Here is a 20,324-nt window from a genome sequence, read left to right as displayed (position 1 = left end):
CTCACCTCTCCGGTCAGCAGGTAGATGATTTCCAGGGTGAGCTGTAATATCCTCTGGGTCATGTGACCGCGGTCTGGACGCTCTTTGGCAGATTCTCTCATCTTTCGGGTGATGGTTACAGCATATAAAATCCCATCTGTGTAGATTTATTCCTTTAGAGAAGACAGATGACAGAATGATAGTAATGATGATGGTGGCAGGGAGTAGAAATATGTAAACAAAGGTCAATAATACAATTTATAATACCATACACACACATACAATCTATATCTGTATGATCACATGATACCCCACCCCCTCATCATAATAATCAGTATTGTCTCTGCATGGTTATCACAAACTAACCCCTCCGCCTCCTCTCTGGTACATACACACCGGATATCCGGGGAGGAAGGAGAATTCAACCCGGAAGCAGAAATAGGTCACTGTGTATTGCAGTCACATGACATTGAGCAGCCTTGGCCCTGCCCATCAGACGGCAGAGAATGTCCTCGGCCTGGCCACGCCCAAGAGGCGACACCCTCTCCCCGCCCACTTCCCATATATGGCAGAGAGGTGAAGCTGCAGGTTGAGTGATCCAGAGGGGCACTCAGAATATAGTGGGGGAGGGGGAAAGGGGTTGGAGGATTCATCCCCATCCTGACGTGTATAATAGACATCTGTATATTCATCCAAACACCTGATAGTCAATCACATTCCAATGTCAGGATATGTTCATCCGTGTCTTATGTGCAGCAGAGCGCCCCTTTATGGTCCAATAGGTGTGGCTCTTGTGATGGACCAATGGGTGGGGCAGGGAGCGGCACCCCCTCTACCTAAGCTGATGAAGGTGACACTCGAACACCCCATCCGTCAAAGCTTAGTCTGGGTACTAGGGGGGCCCCATGGGTGGTGTTGGGGCCAGCAAACTCCTCCCACATGGGCAGTATCCCTATCCTCCGATATACAAGTTGAGTATGGGTGCTTGGGTGGGGCTGGGATTATTACCTCCTCGTACGTACACAGACGGCCATGGGAGTCCAGTTTCCATTTTCTGATCCCTTGGCTGACGGGGAGGGGGTCCATTGCGGTATTGGGACCAGCGCTTCTCATGTTTAATGAACGGTAACTGGGCACCCCGATACCTAATATAAGTCTAAAAATCAATGACCCTGACGGCCTGTATAATCAATGAATGGGACCATGTGACTATATGATTGGATCAGGTTGATCAGGACATCCTGAGGTAGCTCTCCTCTGGTGGTGACCAATATGGAGTCTTTGGTCATGGAGCCAAATCTTGAAGACCTCACCCCACACTGACTACAGAGCTTCTGTGAGGGCCGGCTGGCCATGTCCGAGCTCATTGTGAGAGAGAACACCTACCCCGCACCTACCTGGAACATTGGGACATGTGAGGTCCTTGGATACCATCAGAGAGGATGGGGCAATGAGAAAGATCCATACAGGGCACGGAGGTAATGGCCGCCATATCCCTGGTGGAGAGGACCTGGACTGCTTACCTGAAGATCTTGGGGCCATATGACGCCTGACCATGGTTATATAGTAGTCCCAGCAACATGAACCTATCAACAATAATACTGAATAATTCCCTCCAATCTAGGTCGGTGGAGAGCAGAGGGGGAAATGCACCATTGGGCCCTGTGAGGGCAACCAAGGCTACCCGGTGGCCCTGCAATGCTGGGTCATCTAAGATCTGATGGTAGGATGCATTCCTGTGACCCCCTTCCCCAATAGATGTAAATGAGACAAAGGGGCCTCCTCCTCTTATTGAGTTTACCGGCATGACCCGGGGGCTGGCAGGAGCTGTCCCTCCAGCTGGCCAGACTACAAGTGACACCCCAACCAAACTAGAGAGAAGTATACGTTCACTAAACATTAATACATTGATAGCTCTCATCTGATTGGTTGCTGGGGTAAACCAGACACGCCTCCTCCTGAAATTCCACGCCCAGGAGGATCTTCCTTGCTTTAAACAGGAATGTTGGGAGTCACCACGTAGTAAAAATAAAAATTCTTTATTGAAAACGATAAAACGCCTGCCAGTTCACACCTAGAACCGCCTAGCATTTTTAACAAAGTTTTTAAACTTCTTTTTAAACAAGGTGTCTGAATAGTGAAAATAAAACATGAGGAAGGATGCAAGAATAACGGAAAACAACCAATTTTGTCACGTGTCTTCCATTGGGGGAGGGGCTGTGTGGGGTCACCCGGAGGCTTTCTTCAACCTGGACTTGTAGACTCAGGGCATTGGGGTCAATACAAAGGTTGCATAGTGGCCCCTGCGTGGGTTTGTCCAATGCTATAATTATAGTAGTGTGTGCCCATATTGGGACTTTGCGTTCCCTAAAAATCTCTAGGATCGTCCTTCCAATAGGAAGACATAGGAAGTGGGCTCCACCCACCCAAAGATCTCATTTAACAATGTCATACCCTCTTTCAACACTTGGGGAGTCACTGGTCTGGAACAAGTAGGGTCATGCCAGTGTCCCCTCAACATGGGGATGACCTTTAAGTTTTAACCTTCGAACAGAACCAATGTCTATCTACTCTCACTGCTTTGCCCTTCAAGACAAAGAACCGTAACCGTAACTATAACCATAACCGTACTTCCAGTGTGGATAACAAGTTGGACACAAGCAGCTCAAACATTATGAACATCAACCATTCTGTGGCAGTAAAATGTCCTCTGCGGGCCTGAGGAGCGGTGACTTGTTTCCATCTGTGGTGCCTTTGGTGTGGCTTTGGCATTCGAAGCACCTGTAAATGATTCTTTTCTCGAGTACAGATTGGTGTTCTTTGAGGCTCTTCTGGACCTGGAATACCTTACCGCACTCAAAGCAGATGATTGACAACTGAGCTGTGCGGATCTGCTGATGCAGATTCATGTTGGAGTCAATGAGGAAGGCCTGCTTCGGCTTGGGGTACTCCACAACCCTCTGGGCCTTGTGGGTCTTTTGATGGACCGTAAGGCCGATGGAGCTGGTGAAACACTTCCCGCACACTAAGCATTTGTGGGTCTTCTTCTGGTGGATCTCCTCATGCCTGGACAAGTAATTTAGAGATTTGCACTCCTTCCCGCAGTATTGACACTTAAATGGAGGTGTTCTTCGAGGAGCCTTTGGGACCATTGTCACCTCTGGTGTCACCTCCTGACTGCTAGAGCTTGACTGAGATCTTTCAAAATGAGGAAGACTGTCGGCGAGGATACTCACTAGCTGTGAGTCACCAATCAGCACTTGTTCCTTCAACGTGTGCTGGGCAAGTGTGGAAGCCTTAGGTAGCTCTGAAGCTCCTTCACATGAAAGGCGTTTCTTCTTGGACAACGTATGGCTTGTAGATCTAAAGACATCAGAATGAGGGATATTTTCATCTTCTGTCAGTGGTTCCTCCTTAATCTGGTACGTCTGCATGGAGATGTCGGCACAGGGAGGGCGTGTGAAGTCCTCGCAGGACATGGGGTAATCATTGACGACTACAGCTGTGTAGTCCATATCGATGGGAACAAGTTCCTCCTCGCAGACTTCCGCTTTCATATAAGTGGATGGATCCGTGGAAACACCCAGGGGATGTTCGTCATCTGACAAGGGTTCGTCCTTAACGTGGATGTCTAAGAAATCTTCATCTTCGGTGTACAAACCAGAGGATGTACCAACGTTCCTCACGCCACTGGGGTTGGGGATGCCTGCCTGGATTGTCTCACTGGATCTGCTGAGAAAAAAAAAAAGCACATGCAGTTCATGCTGGGATGGCCATATATTACGACTTCATCATTGTCATAGAAAAACAACAATTCTCTAGGGAGCATGCGCTGGTTCTGGAAAGAACTCCTCCAGCAGAGACACAAATTATTAGAGGAGTGAAGAAGAGTTAGGACTTTGTAGTCCATGCCTGTATGTCCCGGTGATAACTAACAGCTCCCGCCCCAACCTCCTGGTGTCCCATGGACAATCAGAAAGGAAAAGTCTCCCCATCACAGTCCAGTGTTTTCCCAAGCCCCTTTAGCTAGGCGCACCACCTGGCTTTTTTCAGTGACCACCCGGCTATTTTTGGGTGGTTACTGAAGACTTGGGTCATAATACCGGGGCTGCCACCCACCTACAATTACCACCCAGCTGTGGGTTGAACACTGGAGTCACAGACAGAAATTTACCACACGGCCCTGTTTTACATTCCTATCCCGAAATGATTGGACATGGGAATACTGAGATGAATAATTTCTTGTTTACTCACAGGATCTGTTGTATGTCTTCAGGTATTTTGCCTTCATCGGGCACTGACTGGGGTGAATCCATCTCTTTAATCCTGGTGTACGCGTGTTCCAAAGTGACGCGCTTGCGGCTGGCCAGTTTTGTGTAGGGTATCTGTTGTACCATGGACAAAATAAAGACGGGATCGGTTTGCGTGGCCGTGTCCACCAGGTACCTCTGCCTGTGGCAATCACAATAACACTTCCTATGCCTTCTATAAGGTTCACCGTAGGGGTCCAGGAGATCTTCGTTCCTGGCCCTCCTGTTGTTCCTCCTCACCCACGGATCAAGCCTCACATCGAAGATTGGAACCTCCTTAGGGAATATGGACGGCAAGGACTCTTCTTTCAGAACTCTTCGAACTCCTTTCATGATGTAGCAGTCCTCCGTAAAGTGGGCAGAGCACATCCGAAACTTGTCAGCCCGCCTGTCCTCGATAATCATCTCAGTAAAATCTTTCACCATCTCCTCGTCCATGCCGGCCAGGCGAAGCCAGGCCTGCATCTGTGGTATCTTCCGTGGGAAAGCATGGAGGCTGATATCCGGGTAGGCCGTCTTCTGGCCTGTGGAGTGGGGGCAGGCTTTCACCATACACTTCGGCATATCTGAAATACAGACAAGAACTCAGACCACGGCATCGCATGTATGTGTGTGTACATATGTACGTATCACATGTCCGTACCTGTGGGAGCGTCTCACCCCGGGGTCCGAATGTTCCTAGAAGTAAAAACAAATCAGCATGAGTCTAATGAAAACTTATCCCCATATTATTATTTTACATAATATGAAGCTTTACATCACTGACCTAAAACCCATCTAAGCCCAAAACCCAACCTGATCCACATCATTTGTACCCATGTACTCCCTTCCACCATTTCACTTCATCTCTCCAAACATTTGGGGTCAGCAATAGAAGCTTTCTGGCCATTTCAGATGAAGGTTCAAAATAACTGAGCACAGAGCCATCCAATCTCTATACACAGATAATAGACAATGCAGACAATTGTCATCTTCCAGCCTTGTGCTCACAGTTTGGTAGAGACCCCTTTCTGCCCCCCCATGACTCTGCCCCGGGGTACAAAGCCCTCTCCATAAAGACATGGGGTCACCAGTTTGGTGTGGAGGAACTTGAGTGTCCTGCACAGAGCCCTGACCTCACCCTACTGAACACCATTGGGATGAATTGCAATGGTGAGCCAGGTCTTCTCATCCAACATCAGTACCTGACCTCCCCTATAGGGGCCAAATCCCCACCATCAGTACCTGACCTTACCAATAGGGGCAAATCCCCACCATCCGTACCTGACCTTACCAACCACCATCAGTACCTGACCTCAGCAATAGGGGCCAAATCCCAACCATCAGTACCTGACCTGACCAATAGGGGCCAAATCCCCACCATCAGTACCTGACCTGACCAATAGGGGCCTATTCCCACCATCAGTACCTGTCCTCACCAATAGAGGTCAAATTCCCACCATCAGTACCTGACCTTTACCAATAGAGGTCAAATTCCCAATGGCATCCTCCAAAATCGTGGAGAAGCCTTCTGAGAGGAGTGGGTGGGGTTATATCTGGGGAAGCTCCCTATTTATGGCCATGGCTGTGGAATGGAAGGTAGAACAAGTTCCCATTGATGCAATGGCCAAATGTTCTCAGACTTCTGGTCACATTTTATTTATACCAAGACCTTGGTTCCTCCCACTTCCAGACAGAAGTTGTGTCCCTCCGCTTCCTCTTCGAGCTATTCACCATCTTTATTCCTCTCAGAGCACATCCTCCATCTTTGTCCTTCTAGTTCTCAGACAGTAGTTTTGCCATCTTTGTCCCTCTCAGACGTAGTCTCACCATTTTTGTCCCATCTTCTGACAGCTAAGAAGCCATTTTTTTCCTCCAACTCTTCTAATATATTCCAGCACTATAGCAAGGCCACTACGTGAGAGCCCTCACCAAATCCAGAGCTACATTCCTCCAATAGGATTTGGGCTTTGTACCACTGGCGGCCATTATTCCTGGTCATCCCCAGATCCTACCTTCCGGAGGGATACCAAGAGGAAGGAGCGAGCAGAGAGAGAGCAGGAGATTTTAAAAGCACTGGAGCAAGGGGTGAAGAAATCGCAGGGTTAATTAACCTACAGTACTCTGGTGTGACACTAGCACTAACAGGTTGGTGGATTCTCTTTTCAAAAGGTCCTTGCTGTTATTTCATTCATTAGCAGCAATGAATATTTATTAATTTTTTTCTTGCTTTTACTCAGATTTAACCACCTGACCGATAAGCCCGACCTTGGTACGGGCTAAAAAAAGTTACTATTTACGATAAGCCCGAACTTTTCTCACTGTATTAATTAAAATACAGTGAGAAAAGTTCGGGTTTATCGATCACTTACCTGGTCCCGCTGCGATCGTCGTGTTCCAGCGTCGTCCTCCAGCGTCGGGTGTCCTCTCCGGGAAGAAGAAGCCGGCCGGCTTCTTCTCCCTCCGTGCAATGATCCAGCGTCGATCGCAAAAAAAAATACCTTCTACGGTAGCTGCCGTGTCCCAATATTGGCTACCTGTCGGCCTTTATGATAGGCGAACTCTATGTCAAGCACTGAGGAGGATGGGAAGGTGACCACAGCTGGTCCCAAAACACACCCTGGGCAATGGTTGCGCCAACACAAAGGTGGCCGTAACATCTCCAACCTCAATCAATGCGTGAAGTCCATGTATGTGCTGACCCTCGTATCATGGGGTCTTCGTCAGCCATGGCAGACCACAGTGGTGCCAATCCGATGTTTATGCTTCCATCTATAATAATGGCCCACTTGAGAACCTCATGGGCGGGATTAGGGAACCTTCCAGCCTTTGTATTGGCTGCCACATCTCCCCGATACAGGATTATTGTCACACTTCCTGTCACCCTAGACAAGGGGGATTCAGTAGCGGTGAATGTGTCCAGATCCCACCCTACGCTTACAGCCTCTGGACTCCATGCTGGGACAAAGCATGCTGGGACATATGGTTCCCCCCAACCTAGCTCCTGTCAATGACCTCCCCCATCTCCAATACTCTGCTGGCGGGATTGCAGCCCCTAGCACAGGTCACATGACTGTCCAGGAGACAAACAAGCTCCACATCCCCTCAGTGACAGAACAAAGTTGCTGTTTGCACGTATTCCGTTACCTCTCCCTCAGGGCAGGCCGGGTCACTGTTATTGGGGCGGCTCCCGCCTCCTGGGGCGAACACGGGCACTTCCTGCTAGGTACAGAGACGCTTCTGAATCATTATGGCCCCCCGCGCGCCCCGTACCGCTCCCCGGCTCTGCGCTTCAGGGTGAAGCGCACAGGCTGGACGTTCGCGTTGGAACGCACAGTGACGTACGCGACGTGGAACGCACAGTGACGTAACGGACGTGGAACGCACAGTGACGTACGCGACGTGGAACGCACATAACCCGGAAATATGTTGGAACGCAATCCAGGGTTTGATATAACCCGGAAGTACAAACTGTGACCTCTGAAAACTTCAACAGAGCCAGGGAAAGAACCTCGGGCGGTCAGTATTTGGTTACCTTGGCACTGGGAGGATGATGAGGGGCAATTTCTACTCTTTTGGTATCTTTGCTTTACTTTGGAAACAAAAAGAGGAGAATTTTGTTTCTACCACCTACAGCTGAAGGCTCCATCTTGCCCTAATCCTCCAGTATTAAGTGTTATTGATAACTCACAAATTTAGGGCCTCCACTGTCCCTTGCAATCAGCCATGCTGCCTAACATCCTGTCCTGTACTTTGTACTGTACTTTGTCTATGAGGTGACAGGTGCTCTTTAAGGGAGCTGGAGCCATTGCTCTTACCACCACATCCTGTGGCTCTGTGTTGTGGTGGAGGAAGTCGAATTAAAAAGCACAGTGACGCCAAAATTCAAACCTTCGTCAAGTGCCTTCAGGGCGTTGCCACAAATCAGAGCTTTGTATTCCCAGCAATGTGTTCCCCCGTAGGTAATGTGCAAACATGGCTGCCCTCGTAGTCTACAATTCATGTTGTCCCCCTTCTGTGTTTCTGTATGAATTTTATTGTTTCTGATCAGCAGTAACGAGGATCGACAAGCCATAGAAAGAGACGAACAGCGGCTAGACCGTTGGCCCTCGTGTGACAGGTGAACTTTGTGTCTCCGGGCGGGTGTCAGCAGGGCGTGAAAAACTTGTTTTTCTACCTTGCAGTGATTCATGCTGCAGATAAGACATTCATACCAAGATCTCAGACTTTGCCCGGGGCCTGGTCACATGATCCCTGTGTTCCCTTTATAGACAGGCAAAGGTTTAGGGATTTGTAATTATTTCAAGAACTGAGATCAGACCAGAGCCTGTGGCTGTGCACATGATTGCTGAGCATTAGACACATAACCTTTAGGGATGTGTAGGGTCTGTATTTATACTGGAAGCCGAGATCAGACTTGAGCCTGTCGCTGTGCACCTGCTTGCTGTGTGCCCTCCAGGGATCTGTATTTTTACAAGATGTCCAGACTAGATCCAGTATATCTGATATACTGATCTGATCTGAGATCAGTAAATGTGCAAGGAGGCAGAGATCAGATTGCAGCAGGTGGACGCTGTGCTAATCTTTGTCTATGGTGCCCACATCTGCACAGCTATGCTGCTTAAATTGGATCTAAAACCTTTGTTCCACCTCTATGTCTCTGCCCATTGATCTGCTCCTCTCAGCTGGACGAGCTTCCATTGGTAGCAATCAGGGGGCCCCTGCCTATTCAGGACAGCCCAGCTAGACTTCTGTCGTAGCAAGTTCATTTAACAGTGCCGTGCTTCCAGTGCAGGTCATAGTTTACTTGTGGCTGCTATCACTTCTTCATGCAGGTCATATATTCAGTTTTGATACCACAGCAGTTTAATACATAATCAGTGTTCCCTTACAGACTTGGATCAGTTCTCCAAAGACCCATAACCATTGTGGGGTCCTCAGAATGGAGAATGACCGACGCCGCAAGATCAGAAGAATACTGAAAATCACCCTGGAGATCATCTACCTACTGACCGGAGAGGTGAGGAGGATTCTGGGAGGCCACATGACTTCTATGCTCATATAAGCCTAATTGTGATCTCGTTGTGTTTGTATCATCTATCACATATTGATTTCTCATTGTTCAGGATTACACAATAGTGAAGAAGGTGTCTGGTACAAGTGGAATCCCCAACCACTCACAGAGGCCGTCCAGGAGCCCCATCATGGAGTCTACATCTTCATCTTCAACACCTCAGCAACACAATGATAAGAGGATATTACAACTGATCTACAAGATGATGGAGCTTCTGACGGGAGAGGTGAGCAGGGAATTCTGGGAGATTATTATGGGATGTGTCTGGATGGTGACTGTATCATTGTGTGTGTCAGGTTCCTATAAGGTGTCAGGATGTCACTGTCTATTTCTCCATGGAGGAGTGGGAGTATTTAGAAGGACACAAGGACCTCTACAAGGACGTCATGATGGAGGACCACCAGACATCACCAGGTAAGAGGAGACTTTATTGTAAAGGAGAGAGCGGTACGGAGGGTCCACCTAGATCCCCCATCATCTGATAAACACATAGAGACAATGTATTCAGTCAGTGTGTGTGTTTCCTATAGATGGATCCAGTAACGGGAACCCACCAGAGAGATGTCCCCGTCCTCTGTATTCTCAGAGTCCAAGGCATGAAGGTCACAGCATCCCTCACCATCATCGGATAGGTGGAGTTAAGGGCTCCATAAACCAAACAGAGAGATATCACCGTCCTTCGTATTACCAGGATTCTACGCGGGAACGTCACAACATCCCTTACTATGATCGGATAGTTGGAGTTGAGGGCTCCAGAAACCAAACAGAGAGATCTCCCCGTCTTCTATATTTCCGGGATTCCACACGGCAATGTCACACCATCCCTCATCTTCATCGGCTAGGTGGAGTTGTGGGTCCCATGGGCCCACTAGGGAGATGTCCGCGTCTTCTGGATTTCTGGGATTCCACGCAAGACCATCACAGCATCTCTCACCATTATCGTGTAGGTGGTGTTGTGGGTACCATAAACCCACCAGAAAGATCTCCCCGTCCCCTGTATTCCCGGTGTCCAAGGCATAAAGGTCACAGCATCCCTCACCATCATCGGATAGGTGGTGTTGAGGGCCCCATAAACCCACCAGAGAGATGTCCCCGTCCTCTCTTTTTCAGGGATTCAAAACAAGAATGTCGCACCATCCCTCACCATCATCGGCTAGGTAGAGTTGTGGGTCCCATAAACCCAACAGAAATATGTTCTGATCGTCTTCATCCCCAGGATTTCACTGGGGAAGATCAAGAGATCCCTCACCATTATCAGGTTCATGGAGCCAAGGGCCCTATAAACCCACCAGAGAGATGTCTTCGTCTTCTTCATTCCCAGAACTCTACAGAAAAACATCATAGTATTCTTCAGGAAAAGGTAATCAATCTGTAGCATTATTCCTGTTATGTTGTCTGTGTGGAGGTTTTTTGGAGGTATAGAAATTGAGGTTTTACCCTCTTAACATTATTCTAGGTCATCAACCAAAAGACACCAGGGAGGACATACTATGCCTGTACGAAGAAGAGTACAGAGGGGCCAACTACAGAAACCACTGGTGAGGCCATATATCAAAACTGCCATTGAAACTTGTATCCTGCACTGCAATAACCTCTTCTTTTGCTTGCTTGAGATTGGCTGTTTTACCATAATTCCAATTGTATAAACACATATGTGTGTGTTTTCTACAGAAAACGGGAATCCACCAGAGAGATGTCCCCGTCCTCTGTATTCCCAGGATTCCACACAGAAAGATCAGGAGATCCCTCACCGTCATCAGGTAGGTGGAGTTGAAGGCCCCTTAAACCCACCTGAGAGAGGTCCCCGCCCTCTGTATTCCTAGGATTACACAGGAGAATCATGCAATCCCACAAAAAAAGATAACTCTGAAATAACTCTGAAAAAGTAAGTCTGAAGCAGTGATAGTGACACATGAACACAAGTTTATTTAAATCCAAAACTTTTTCGTTTTTTGAGTAAGAAATCCTGTTAGATTTTGGTTCTTGGTGTTGGTATCTCTTGGTAGCATTTCTTATTCTTCCAAAACTGTGATAGAAAATTTCCTTCTCTTTTATTGCGAGATTTCCCTCCCATCTTGTTCCTGTGACAACCCTAACATTTTGCATTTCCAATCATTTTCTGTCTCATTGACAATGGTCACCCCATAGATTCAACCAATAGAGAAGGTGAATCTCCTTTGTGAGGTCACAGAGATGAAACCTGGCAGAAGTTGTAACAAAACTGGAAAAATACAAGTCTGGGCCAAAGATACCACACCATGAGGCAAAGGGTTCACAGACAGCCTTGAACTGTTTTGCCATCTACACTCTCTTTATTTTAGGTTCAAAATCATATAAACACTCCAACAACAAAGAAAACAAAGGACAATGATGATGGTAATAAGACTCATGAGACACCCGCTGTGGAGGCCCCAGGTGAGATCACATAGCTTTGTCATGAAATCTGATGCATAGCATAGGAAATTGTTTAATTTTACTAAACATTTAGTCTGAGCAAATCCAGGGTTCAGGGTCATCTTTTAAGTAGATAGGAAGTGTCACTGAACATTGGATACTCACGGGTTTCTTAAAGACGGCTTGATATTATCTGATAGCTAACTTTGCTTTCCTCACCAGATGTCCAGAGCTAAAATATTAGATTGCAAGATTGCAGAGACCTCTTGAACTTTGGATCCAGTTTGTGTTCTGTGCTCATGCGCTTAATGTCCTTGCATTTCATAGTATGGTCTACTTTTATTGACCGGAATCGTAGAATTTTTGATTTGTTGTGTTGTAACATTTGTTATTTATTGTTTGATACAAATTGCAGAACAAAATGGAAATTCCAAAGCTGAAGAAAATCCTGGCCTTGTCACTTCACAGCATCCAGAAACTGACCCTGCTGTGGATAACGCAACCACAGTGTGTGGGAGGGATGAACTCCTTGTAAAGGACACAGATGGTCTCTCCAATTCCAAAACCAGAAAGGAGAAAAACATTAAGGATTCCAGTGCTTTTGGTCACAGCTCCATCAATGTAAACCTTACCAAGACATATGCTGATGATTCAAATCCTACTGAGGCCCAGGACTTCACTGCAAAGCAAGTTGAGGCTACCACTGCAGAGCAAGCTGAACCAAAGGCCAGTACTGCAGAGAAAACTGAAGCCAATGCCATCACTTCAAAGCAAACCACGGCTGATGCCAGCACTTCAGAGCAAGCTGAAGCCAAAGACATCACTTCAAAACAAACTGAAGCTGATGCCACTAATGCAGAGCAAGCTGAGGCAACCACGGCAGAGCAAACTGAAACCACCACGGCAGAGCAAACTGAAACCACCACGGCAGAGCAAGCTGAGGCCACCACTCAAGAGCAAACTGAAACCACCACTGCAGAGCAAGCGGAATCCAATGCCATCACTTTAAAGCCAACCAAAGCCGATGCCACCACTGCAGAGATAATTGAAGCTGATGCCACCACTGCAGAACAAGCTTTGACCACCACTGCAGAGCAAACCAAAACCAATGCCATCACTTCAAAGCAGACTGAAGCTGATGTCATCCATTCAAACTTGACAGACTCCAGCACCATCACTTTATACCCAAATAAAACTGACCACGTACCTTTAAACCAAACTTCATCTGACTCAGCTGTGGGGAACCCAACCACCGTTTGCTGTAGGAAAACCACTGCAAAGCAAGCTGAGGTCACCACTGCAAAGCAAGCTGAGGTCACCACTGAAGAGCCAGCTGAGGTCACCACTGCAGAGCAAGCTGAGGTCACCACTCAAGAGCAAACTGAAACCACCACTGCAGAAGAAGCCGAATCCAATGCCATCACTTTAAAACCAACCAAAGCCAATGCCACCACTGCAGAGCAGGCTGAGGACCCCACTGCAGAACAAGCTTTGACCACCACTGCAGAGCAAACCGAAGCCAATGCCATCACTTCAAAGCAAAGTGGAGCTGATGTCATCCATTCAAACCTGACAGACTCCAGCACCATCACTTTATACCCAATTAAAGCTGACCCTGTACCTTTAAACCAAACTTCATCTGACTCAGCGGTGGGGAACCTAACCACAGTTTGCAGTAATGATCCATTCTCTGTTACTTTAAAGAACACAATCCATATGTCGAGTCTTAAAGCACCAGGAATTGTAATAGTTAGGAACACCAATGTTGTGACTGGTCAGGAAGTCATCACTTCAAACCAAACTGAGGCCAACATGGTGCTAAACCTAACAAACGCTTGTAGAGACAACACAAGCTTCCCATCTCCTTTACAAGATGTAAACAACATCTCTAATTCGAAAGCAAACAATACAATTAATAATGCCATACCTGTCATTGTTTACAAGGGCACAATGCCAAAAAGAACTGAAGTTAACTATGCTGTGGATGTCTCAACGACCATTTGCAGTGATAATGCCCCCTCTGCCCCTGTAAAGGACACAAATAACATCTCCAATATCGAGGAAATGGAAAATAAAAAGACTGGAGACTCCAAGACTTTGGCTGGTCATAGTGTTATAACATTTAACCAGACTGAACCTACCTCAGATGTGGATAACACATCAGGCGCTTTCATGAATGATGCACACCATGCTCTCTTCAAAGCCACAAGTATTGTCTACAAATCCAAAGGAACCAAAATAAGCACAACTGAAAATTCCACCACTGTGGTTTGTGTCCAAGCCACAGCTTCAAACCTATTGGAAGCTTTGAATAGCCCAACAACAATCTACGGAGATGACACCCTTCCTGCTCCTTTAAAGGACACAGATGACGCCTCTCATTCTGAGGTAATAAAAACTAAGAAAATTAGGAACTCCAGGTCGTTAGTTGGTCAAAGTGCCATCACTTCAAACCAAACTAAAGCTGACTCACCTGTGGAAAGCCTGACAACAACATGCAGGCAAGATTCACTGATAGCCTCTTTGGGGGATACATATAACAAATCCGATTATAAAGAAACCAAAATGAATAGAATTAGGAAGTCCAAGTGTGTGGTCAAAACTTCAAGCCAAACCAAGTCTGACTCACTTGTGGACAACCCAGCAACAACCTGCAGGCAAGATTCACACATTGACCCTTTACAGGACAGCAGTAATGAATCCAATCATGAGGAAACCAAAAATATTAGAACTAGGAAGTCCAAGTCTGTGGTTGATCACAGAGTCATCACTTCAAACCAAACTGAAGCTGACTCTGCTTTGAATAAGCCACAAGCAGCCTGCAGGGATAATACATCTTCTGTTTTAAAAGACACAAATAATGTTACTGACTCGGACACGGTAAAAATGAAAAACAATAGACATTCCTCAACTGACGCTGACCATGAGGTCATAATGACAAACCACACCAAGGTCAACTCAGCTGTGGATCACCCAATGGAAGCTTGCAGGGACATTACACTTACTGCGTCTAAAAAAGACTCAAACAATGTACTTGACTCAGACAAGACAAAAAGGAACACTCATGGAAGTGCCACAACTGAGGCCGACTATGAGGTCATAATGACAAACCACACCGAGATCAAATCAGCTGTGGATCACCCAAGGGCAGCTTGCAGCTACAATACACTCCCTTCTTCTAAACGAACCCCAGACAATGTGTGCGACCCTGGGAAGCCAAAAAGGAAAAACAAAAGACATTCTAAAACTGAGGCTGACCATGGGGTCATAACGTCATTCCACACCAAGGTCAACTCAGCTGTTGATCACCCAACAGGAGTATGCAGGGATAATTCTCCCCCTGCTTCCACAAAAGATGCAAATAATGCCTCCACTTCCAAAGCTACAAAAAAGAGAAAAAGGAAAGTTTCCAAGTCTGTGGTTGGTCACAACCCCATAACATCTAAGCAAACTGAAGGTGACTTGGCTATTAATAAGCCAACCACTACCTGCAGAGATGACAGCTTTCTTCCTCCTTCAAAACATTCCAAATTTATCTCTAACGTTGGTGCAACAAAAAGGAGAACAACAAAAAATTCCTCAGCTGTGGTTGCTATTGGTACTGTAACCGCAAACAACACCAATGGAGACTCTAATGAGACAACAAGTGCTTGCAATGGCACTGCACCAACTGCCCCACTGCAAGATACAAATGATGTTTCTAATTTAGTAGGAAAGAATGTTAAGAAAAAGGCAAATGATGGCCCTGTTGTAGTTGACTGTTCTCTGGAGAAGCCATCAGGGGATTCCAACAATGAAACGGATCGTAATCCTTCCAGTTCTGACACTCCAAAAATGAAGAAAAAGAGGAAAAGAGAAAAAAATCATGTTTGTTCTGAGTGTGGGAAACGTTTTTTATTTAATGCACATCTGGTGGTTCATTTTCGATCTCACACAGGAGAGAGACCATTTCCATGTCATGAATGTGGCAAGAGCTTCCCCAGTACGACCCGGCTCTCTGCGCATCAAAAATTCCACTCCAAAGAGAAGCCATATTCCTGCTCTGAGTGCAACAAAAGTTTTTATAACAACACTCATCTCAAGACTCACCTCAAAATTCACCAAAATGAACGACCTTATTCTTGCAACGAGTGCGGGAAGAGCTTCATCCACGCATCAAACTTCACCAAGCATCAAGAGATTCACACAGGAGTAAAGCGCTTTTTGTGCTCCTTCTGTGGGAAAAGGTTTAGACAAAGCAGTCACCTCCGTTCCCATCAAAAACAGCACACGGGAGACCAGCAGTTTTCATGCACCAAATGCCGCAAAAAGTTTCCAACAGAAGGCGCATTGATCTCTCACCATAAATTCCACCGAATTAAGTTGCTTTCTTGTCCCGAATGCGGCAAGCATTATATAAACCGTGTCAGTTTTGACCGTCATCGACGTGTTCACACAGGCCACAAATTGTTGTCTTGTTCCGAATGTGGAAAGTGTTTTATAAATAAAACTCATCTTTCCATCCATCAACGGATTCACACAGGAGAAAAACCATTTGCATGCTCAATTTGCAGTTGGAGATTTAGCGATAAGTCGGCCTTTACCAGGCACACTAAAACACACAAGCCAAAAACACCCATAGAGCCCCCACCACATGCTAAAAGTTTGCATAAGCAAAAGACTCTTCTCACTAATGCAGGCCCTGCTACGGACGCCAAGCAATTTGCCTGCCCAGAGTGTAAAAAATGTTTCAACACACAGGCAAAACTCACCAAGCACCAAGAAAGTCATTCTAAAGAGAATCCATATCCATGCGATAATTGTGGCCAACGTTTCTCCAGTGAGACACTACTAACCGCACATCAGTGTCACCTAGGTGAAAAAAGTTTTTTTTGTTTGAAGTGTGACATGAACTTCAAAACACAACTGGAGCTTGAAGCACATCAGAAAAATCATGAAGAAAAGGAGTTTGTATGCAGCGATTGCGGTCATCGTTTCACCAAGGAGACACTCCTAACCACGCATCAGAAACGGCACCATGGGAAAAAACTATTTTTTTGCGCAGAGTGCAACAAAAACTTCAAAACCCAACTGGAGCTTAAAACGCATCAGAAAAATCACCCTGACTTGAAGTCATTTTCCTGCACTGATTGTGGTCAACATTTTTCCAGTGAAGCGCTCCTAATGGCGCATCAGAAGCGTCACCCTGGCAAAAAGCGGCTTTCGCGTTCAAAAAATGCCAAAGATCTAAAGGTGGGAAAACAGCAGCTCGAAGTGCTTCAGCCAACACAATCTGACAAGAAATCGTTTTTATGCAATGACTGTGGTCGTGGCTTCACTAGGCAGACACTCCTAGATGCACATCAGAAGCAGCACCGCTTTCCGTGTTCAATATGTAAGAAAGGCTTCAAAACCCAACTAGAGCTCAAAACGCATCAGAAAAATCACCTTAAAGAGAAGCCGTTTATGTGCAGCGATTGTGGCCGACGGTTTGCTACTGAGGCGCTCTTGGCTGCACATCGGGAGCGGCATGTCAGCAAAAAGCGTTACTCATGCGTAGAATGTGGGCGCGGCTTTAATGAGAGGTCAAATTTTGAAATGCACTGTAGAATTCACACGGGTGAAAGACCCTTTTCCTGCTCTGAATGCAGCAAGACCTTTGCCGTGAAATCCAATATGATCCGGCACTATAAACTTCACACCGGAGAGAAGCCATATACTTGATTGGAATGGGGTAAAAGTTTCAGTGTCAAGTCCTATTTCCTCATCCACCAAAAGATACATACAGGGGAGCGAGAATATTCCTGTCCTCAGTGCCCAAAAACTTTCCGGGACAAGTCAAACTATCAGAGACATAAAAAGAGCCACTTAGGAGAGAAAAAATTTCCCTGCACCGAGTGTGGAAAGAGTTTTAGAAGTCCCACACAGCTGACCATACACGCAAGGACCCATGCGCCAAGGCAAAAGTTTGAGTGTGTTCACTGTGGGAAAAATTTTAAAAATAACTGGCGATTAAATAAGCACACAAAAACTCACACGAGGGGGAAATCGCCCTAAAAGTGGGTGTATAGGGTGGCATTGGAGCTCAGTACCCTGGGCATTATTTCAACTTTATATCACGTAACCTAATAATCCCCAGCCAACTGGTACATACAGTTCATCCAATGGATGCAGTCTGCCCAAGTGCCTTCTGTTTTGCTATAAAGGCCTAGAAGGACTCCAAGAGGTCTTTCCAAGGATGCCTGTGGTGCATAACATTAAGACACCCCATCCTAGAACACTATGTTTGGCTGACAACAGAAAAGCATTGGCTGATACAGGTACAGGTGAATGGTTGGGTGTTCACTGATGTATGAGAATGTCTCAAAATTATTTTTCAGTTTATTTACACAGGATAAGTATTATTTAGTAACTAAAGGGCCTTCACATTTACAAACCTTGAGGGTGGTCAAAGTGGGTCTGCCAGTGCTGGAACAAGGCACCCAAGGCAAGAAGACAGAAAGAGAACACCTATTCCACACCATCACAATCAACCCTTACCTAGCTCTGGTGTTTGCCCTTTGGATTTTTATGGCCTATTGCTTCCTAAATTTTAGACTAGGAATACGGATTCACCGTCCTTTGATGGAATTACTGGGCATGAGGTTATCTCTGTGTATGTTTTCCACTCTAAGTACTATTTTCAATATGTTCCTGGTGATAAGCCCCTGAGGAACCATTCAAATTGCTGCATAATGTAGAAACTTTCCTGGTGATAGTCCCCTGAGGAGCTGTTTAAATTGATGCATTACAGGTATCTAAAACTTCAAATAGGCCTCAATGCAGGCAGGAAAGTTACCAACAACTCAATATGTATCATGCTGTGTGTCTGTTGTGTTCTTTAAATATACTCAGTGCCCAGAGTATATTTTGTACATTTGGGTGGGGAAAAAAACAAAATGGATGCAGGAACAAGATGGGTGGTCAATATTATTTAAAAAGGAGAGCTTGTTGGCCTGAGCTGCCTAATCCAAGCTTGGCAGGAGTAACCCTTAATGTGTTGACCACATTTGCCTTTTGAGAATGAGGGGAGCTGGGTTTAAAAGCATCTACATATGTAAATACATAAATATACCAAAGTCCTGCTTATTTTTATACAGAAATATTTTTATACAGTATTTGCGTCCATGAAATCGATCAAGTTGTACTTCCGAGGTGCATGGATGGTTCTGAGTATCTCAGAGGAGGATAAAATTTTATGTATTAGCAAAAAATGTAACTACTGAATGAACTGCATTGTGTGTGTGGTGGTAATGCACAACACCAGGCTTCTGGTGAAAAAATGATATATATCATCCTGCTATAGTCTTGGCACACTGGATAAAATTAGAGAACTGGGTGATGGCCGGGGGAGAGCTGCGGCAGACATTGAGAATGATCGATAAGCCCTGGTCTATAACAAAGGTGTCATTGGAGGTGTCTGCCCTCCACACAAGGCTGTACTGAAGCTGTCAGATGATAAAGTGGAGTTCTGCTTTATATTACACCAAATGCCCCCTGTGTCATCTTACGACGCTGTGAAGGACCAGAAGGAAGAGAAGCACCACATTTCCTTATGATATACTTTTGCATATTTTTATGTAACAATCATGTACATACATACATAAATTATCTTTTGCTACTTTTGCAGAGTCAGCCATGTAATGGCAATCATAAGTTTAATTTAAAAAAATATGAAATAAAGAGTTTTAAACAAGGCATTTGCAAATGTATTGATCTCAATCACAGGCCTATTATTATTATTATTATTATTATTAATAAACAGGATTTATATAGCGCCAACATATTACGCAGCGCTGTACATTAAATAGGAACTATGAAGAAAACCGGTCACATGACATATATCTACTGTACATATAGTCTTATCCAACCAACCATGGGGCTGTACTGTGCAGTATAGAACTAGGGGCAGGGGTATGTACATGGAATGGGGAACCCTGGCCAATCAGATCTCAGCAGGTGATCCTGGAGGAGGTGTTGGATTGGTTGGAGGTGTAGGTTGTAGCGCCATCATTCTTTAACACACACACAGAGTGCTACTCTTGTGCAAAAGTGTGACTTCATTCTCTTGTTTTGGATAGAGTAATGAAGGCTTCAACAAGACTAGTGTGTATCATCTCCACCTACCATACTAAATATTGCCAAAGAGGGGGTAAAAGGCAGATAGCTGACCAGGTGCATTTGGATGGAGCAGGGAATTTGTCTCCAGAAACGTTTAATTGAGGGGCAGTCCCAAAAATTGTGAAAAAGATCTGCTTGAGCTGCACCACATTTGAGACAGTTATTAGAAATATATGCCCTGTAGAATAACTTGAAAATCATCTCTCGGTATTGAACCGATGGCACCGCTCTCCAGGACACTTGCAGCATTTGCAACAGAGATGATGATTCTAAGTTAAGAAAACGTTGACGCCAGCCAACCAGGCCAATCGATTGATTGTGTAGAATTGCAAAACAGATTCTGGAATATTTGGTTGCCCAGGTGAAGTGTCTAAAGCTACGTACACACTTCCAATAATTATCGTTGGTAAACGAACGACGAACGATCCTGCACGATATCGGCGAACGAT

The 20,324-nt window shown here is 45.7% G+C and overlaps 4 protein-coding genes across 9 annotated transcripts in view; 1 reads left to right on the top strand and 3 right to left on the bottom strand.

Moving 5' to 3' along the window:
* Positions 1-301, bottom strand: part of LOC140339007 (uncharacterized) — a 4,818-nt gene extending 4,517 nt beyond the window's left edge. The window contains exon 1 of the mRNA XM_072423477.1: positions 6-301. Coding sequence (XP_072279578.1) covers positions 6-101 — 96 coding nt within the window. The 5' untranslated portion in view covers positions 102-301. The remainder of the gene's footprint in view (positions 1-5) is intronic.
* LOC140338947 (uncharacterized) overlaps positions 1-19,157 on the top strand; it is a 90,659-nt gene extending 71,502 nt beyond the window's left edge. For 3 of the 4 annotated variants that reach the window (XM_072423283.1, XM_072423281.1, XM_072423284.1), the window contains 6 exons: positions 9,639-9,756; positions 9,873-10,702; positions 10,799-10,880; positions 11,014-11,102; positions 11,664-11,757; positions 12,152-19,157. In XM_072423283.1, the coding sequence (XP_072279384.1) occupies positions 9,639-9,756; positions 9,873-10,702; positions 10,799-10,880; positions 11,014-11,102; positions 11,664-11,757; positions 12,152-17,439 (6,501 nt within the window). In that variant the 3' untranslated portion in view covers positions 17,440-19,157. Of the gene's footprint in view, positions 1-7,736; positions 7,788-9,162; positions 9,289-9,394; positions 9,569-9,638; positions 9,757-9,872; positions 10,703-10,798; positions 10,881-11,013; positions 11,103-11,663; positions 11,758-12,151 lie in introns of those variants that run through there. The other variant, XM_072423285.1, reaches the window with a different exon arrangement.
* Positions 1-20,324, bottom strand: part of LOC140338992 (uncharacterized) — a 223,720-nt gene that overhangs the window by 150,077 nt on the left and 53,319 nt on the right. The gene's annotated exons all lie outside the window — the stretch shown is intronic.
* On the bottom strand, positions 2,000-7,586 carry LOC140339575 (uncharacterized). 2 transcript variants are annotated; one of them, XM_072424337.1, is made up of 4 exons: positions 7,416-7,586; positions 4,933-4,967; positions 4,234-4,855; positions 2,000-3,711 (listed from the first exon to the last, which is right to left on the bottom strand). In XM_072424337.1, the coding sequence occupies exons 3-4, from the start codon at positions 4,851-4,853 to the stop codon at positions 2,661-2,663; spliced, it is 1,671 nt and encodes a 556-aa protein (XP_072280438.1). In that variant the 5' UTR covers positions 4,854-4,855; positions 4,933-4,967; positions 7,416-7,586; the 3' UTR covers positions 2,000-2,660. The 2 variants fall into 2 exon arrangements, with proteins under 2 accessions (XP_072280438.1, XP_072280439.1); XM_072424338.1 differs by having other exon boundaries at positions 2,000-3,708.

The sequence above is a fragment of the Pyxicephalus adspersus genome, chromosome 10, assembly GCF_032062135.1.
Source record: "Pyxicephalus adspersus chromosome 10, UCB_Pads_2.0, whole genome shotgun sequence".
In the NCBI taxonomy this organism is placed as follows: domain Eukaryota; kingdom Metazoa; phylum Chordata; class Amphibia; order Anura; family Pyxicephalidae; genus Pyxicephalus; species Pyxicephalus adspersus.
Note: the sequence above shows the minus strand (reverse complement) of the source record. Positions and strands in the feature narration are given on the sequence as shown.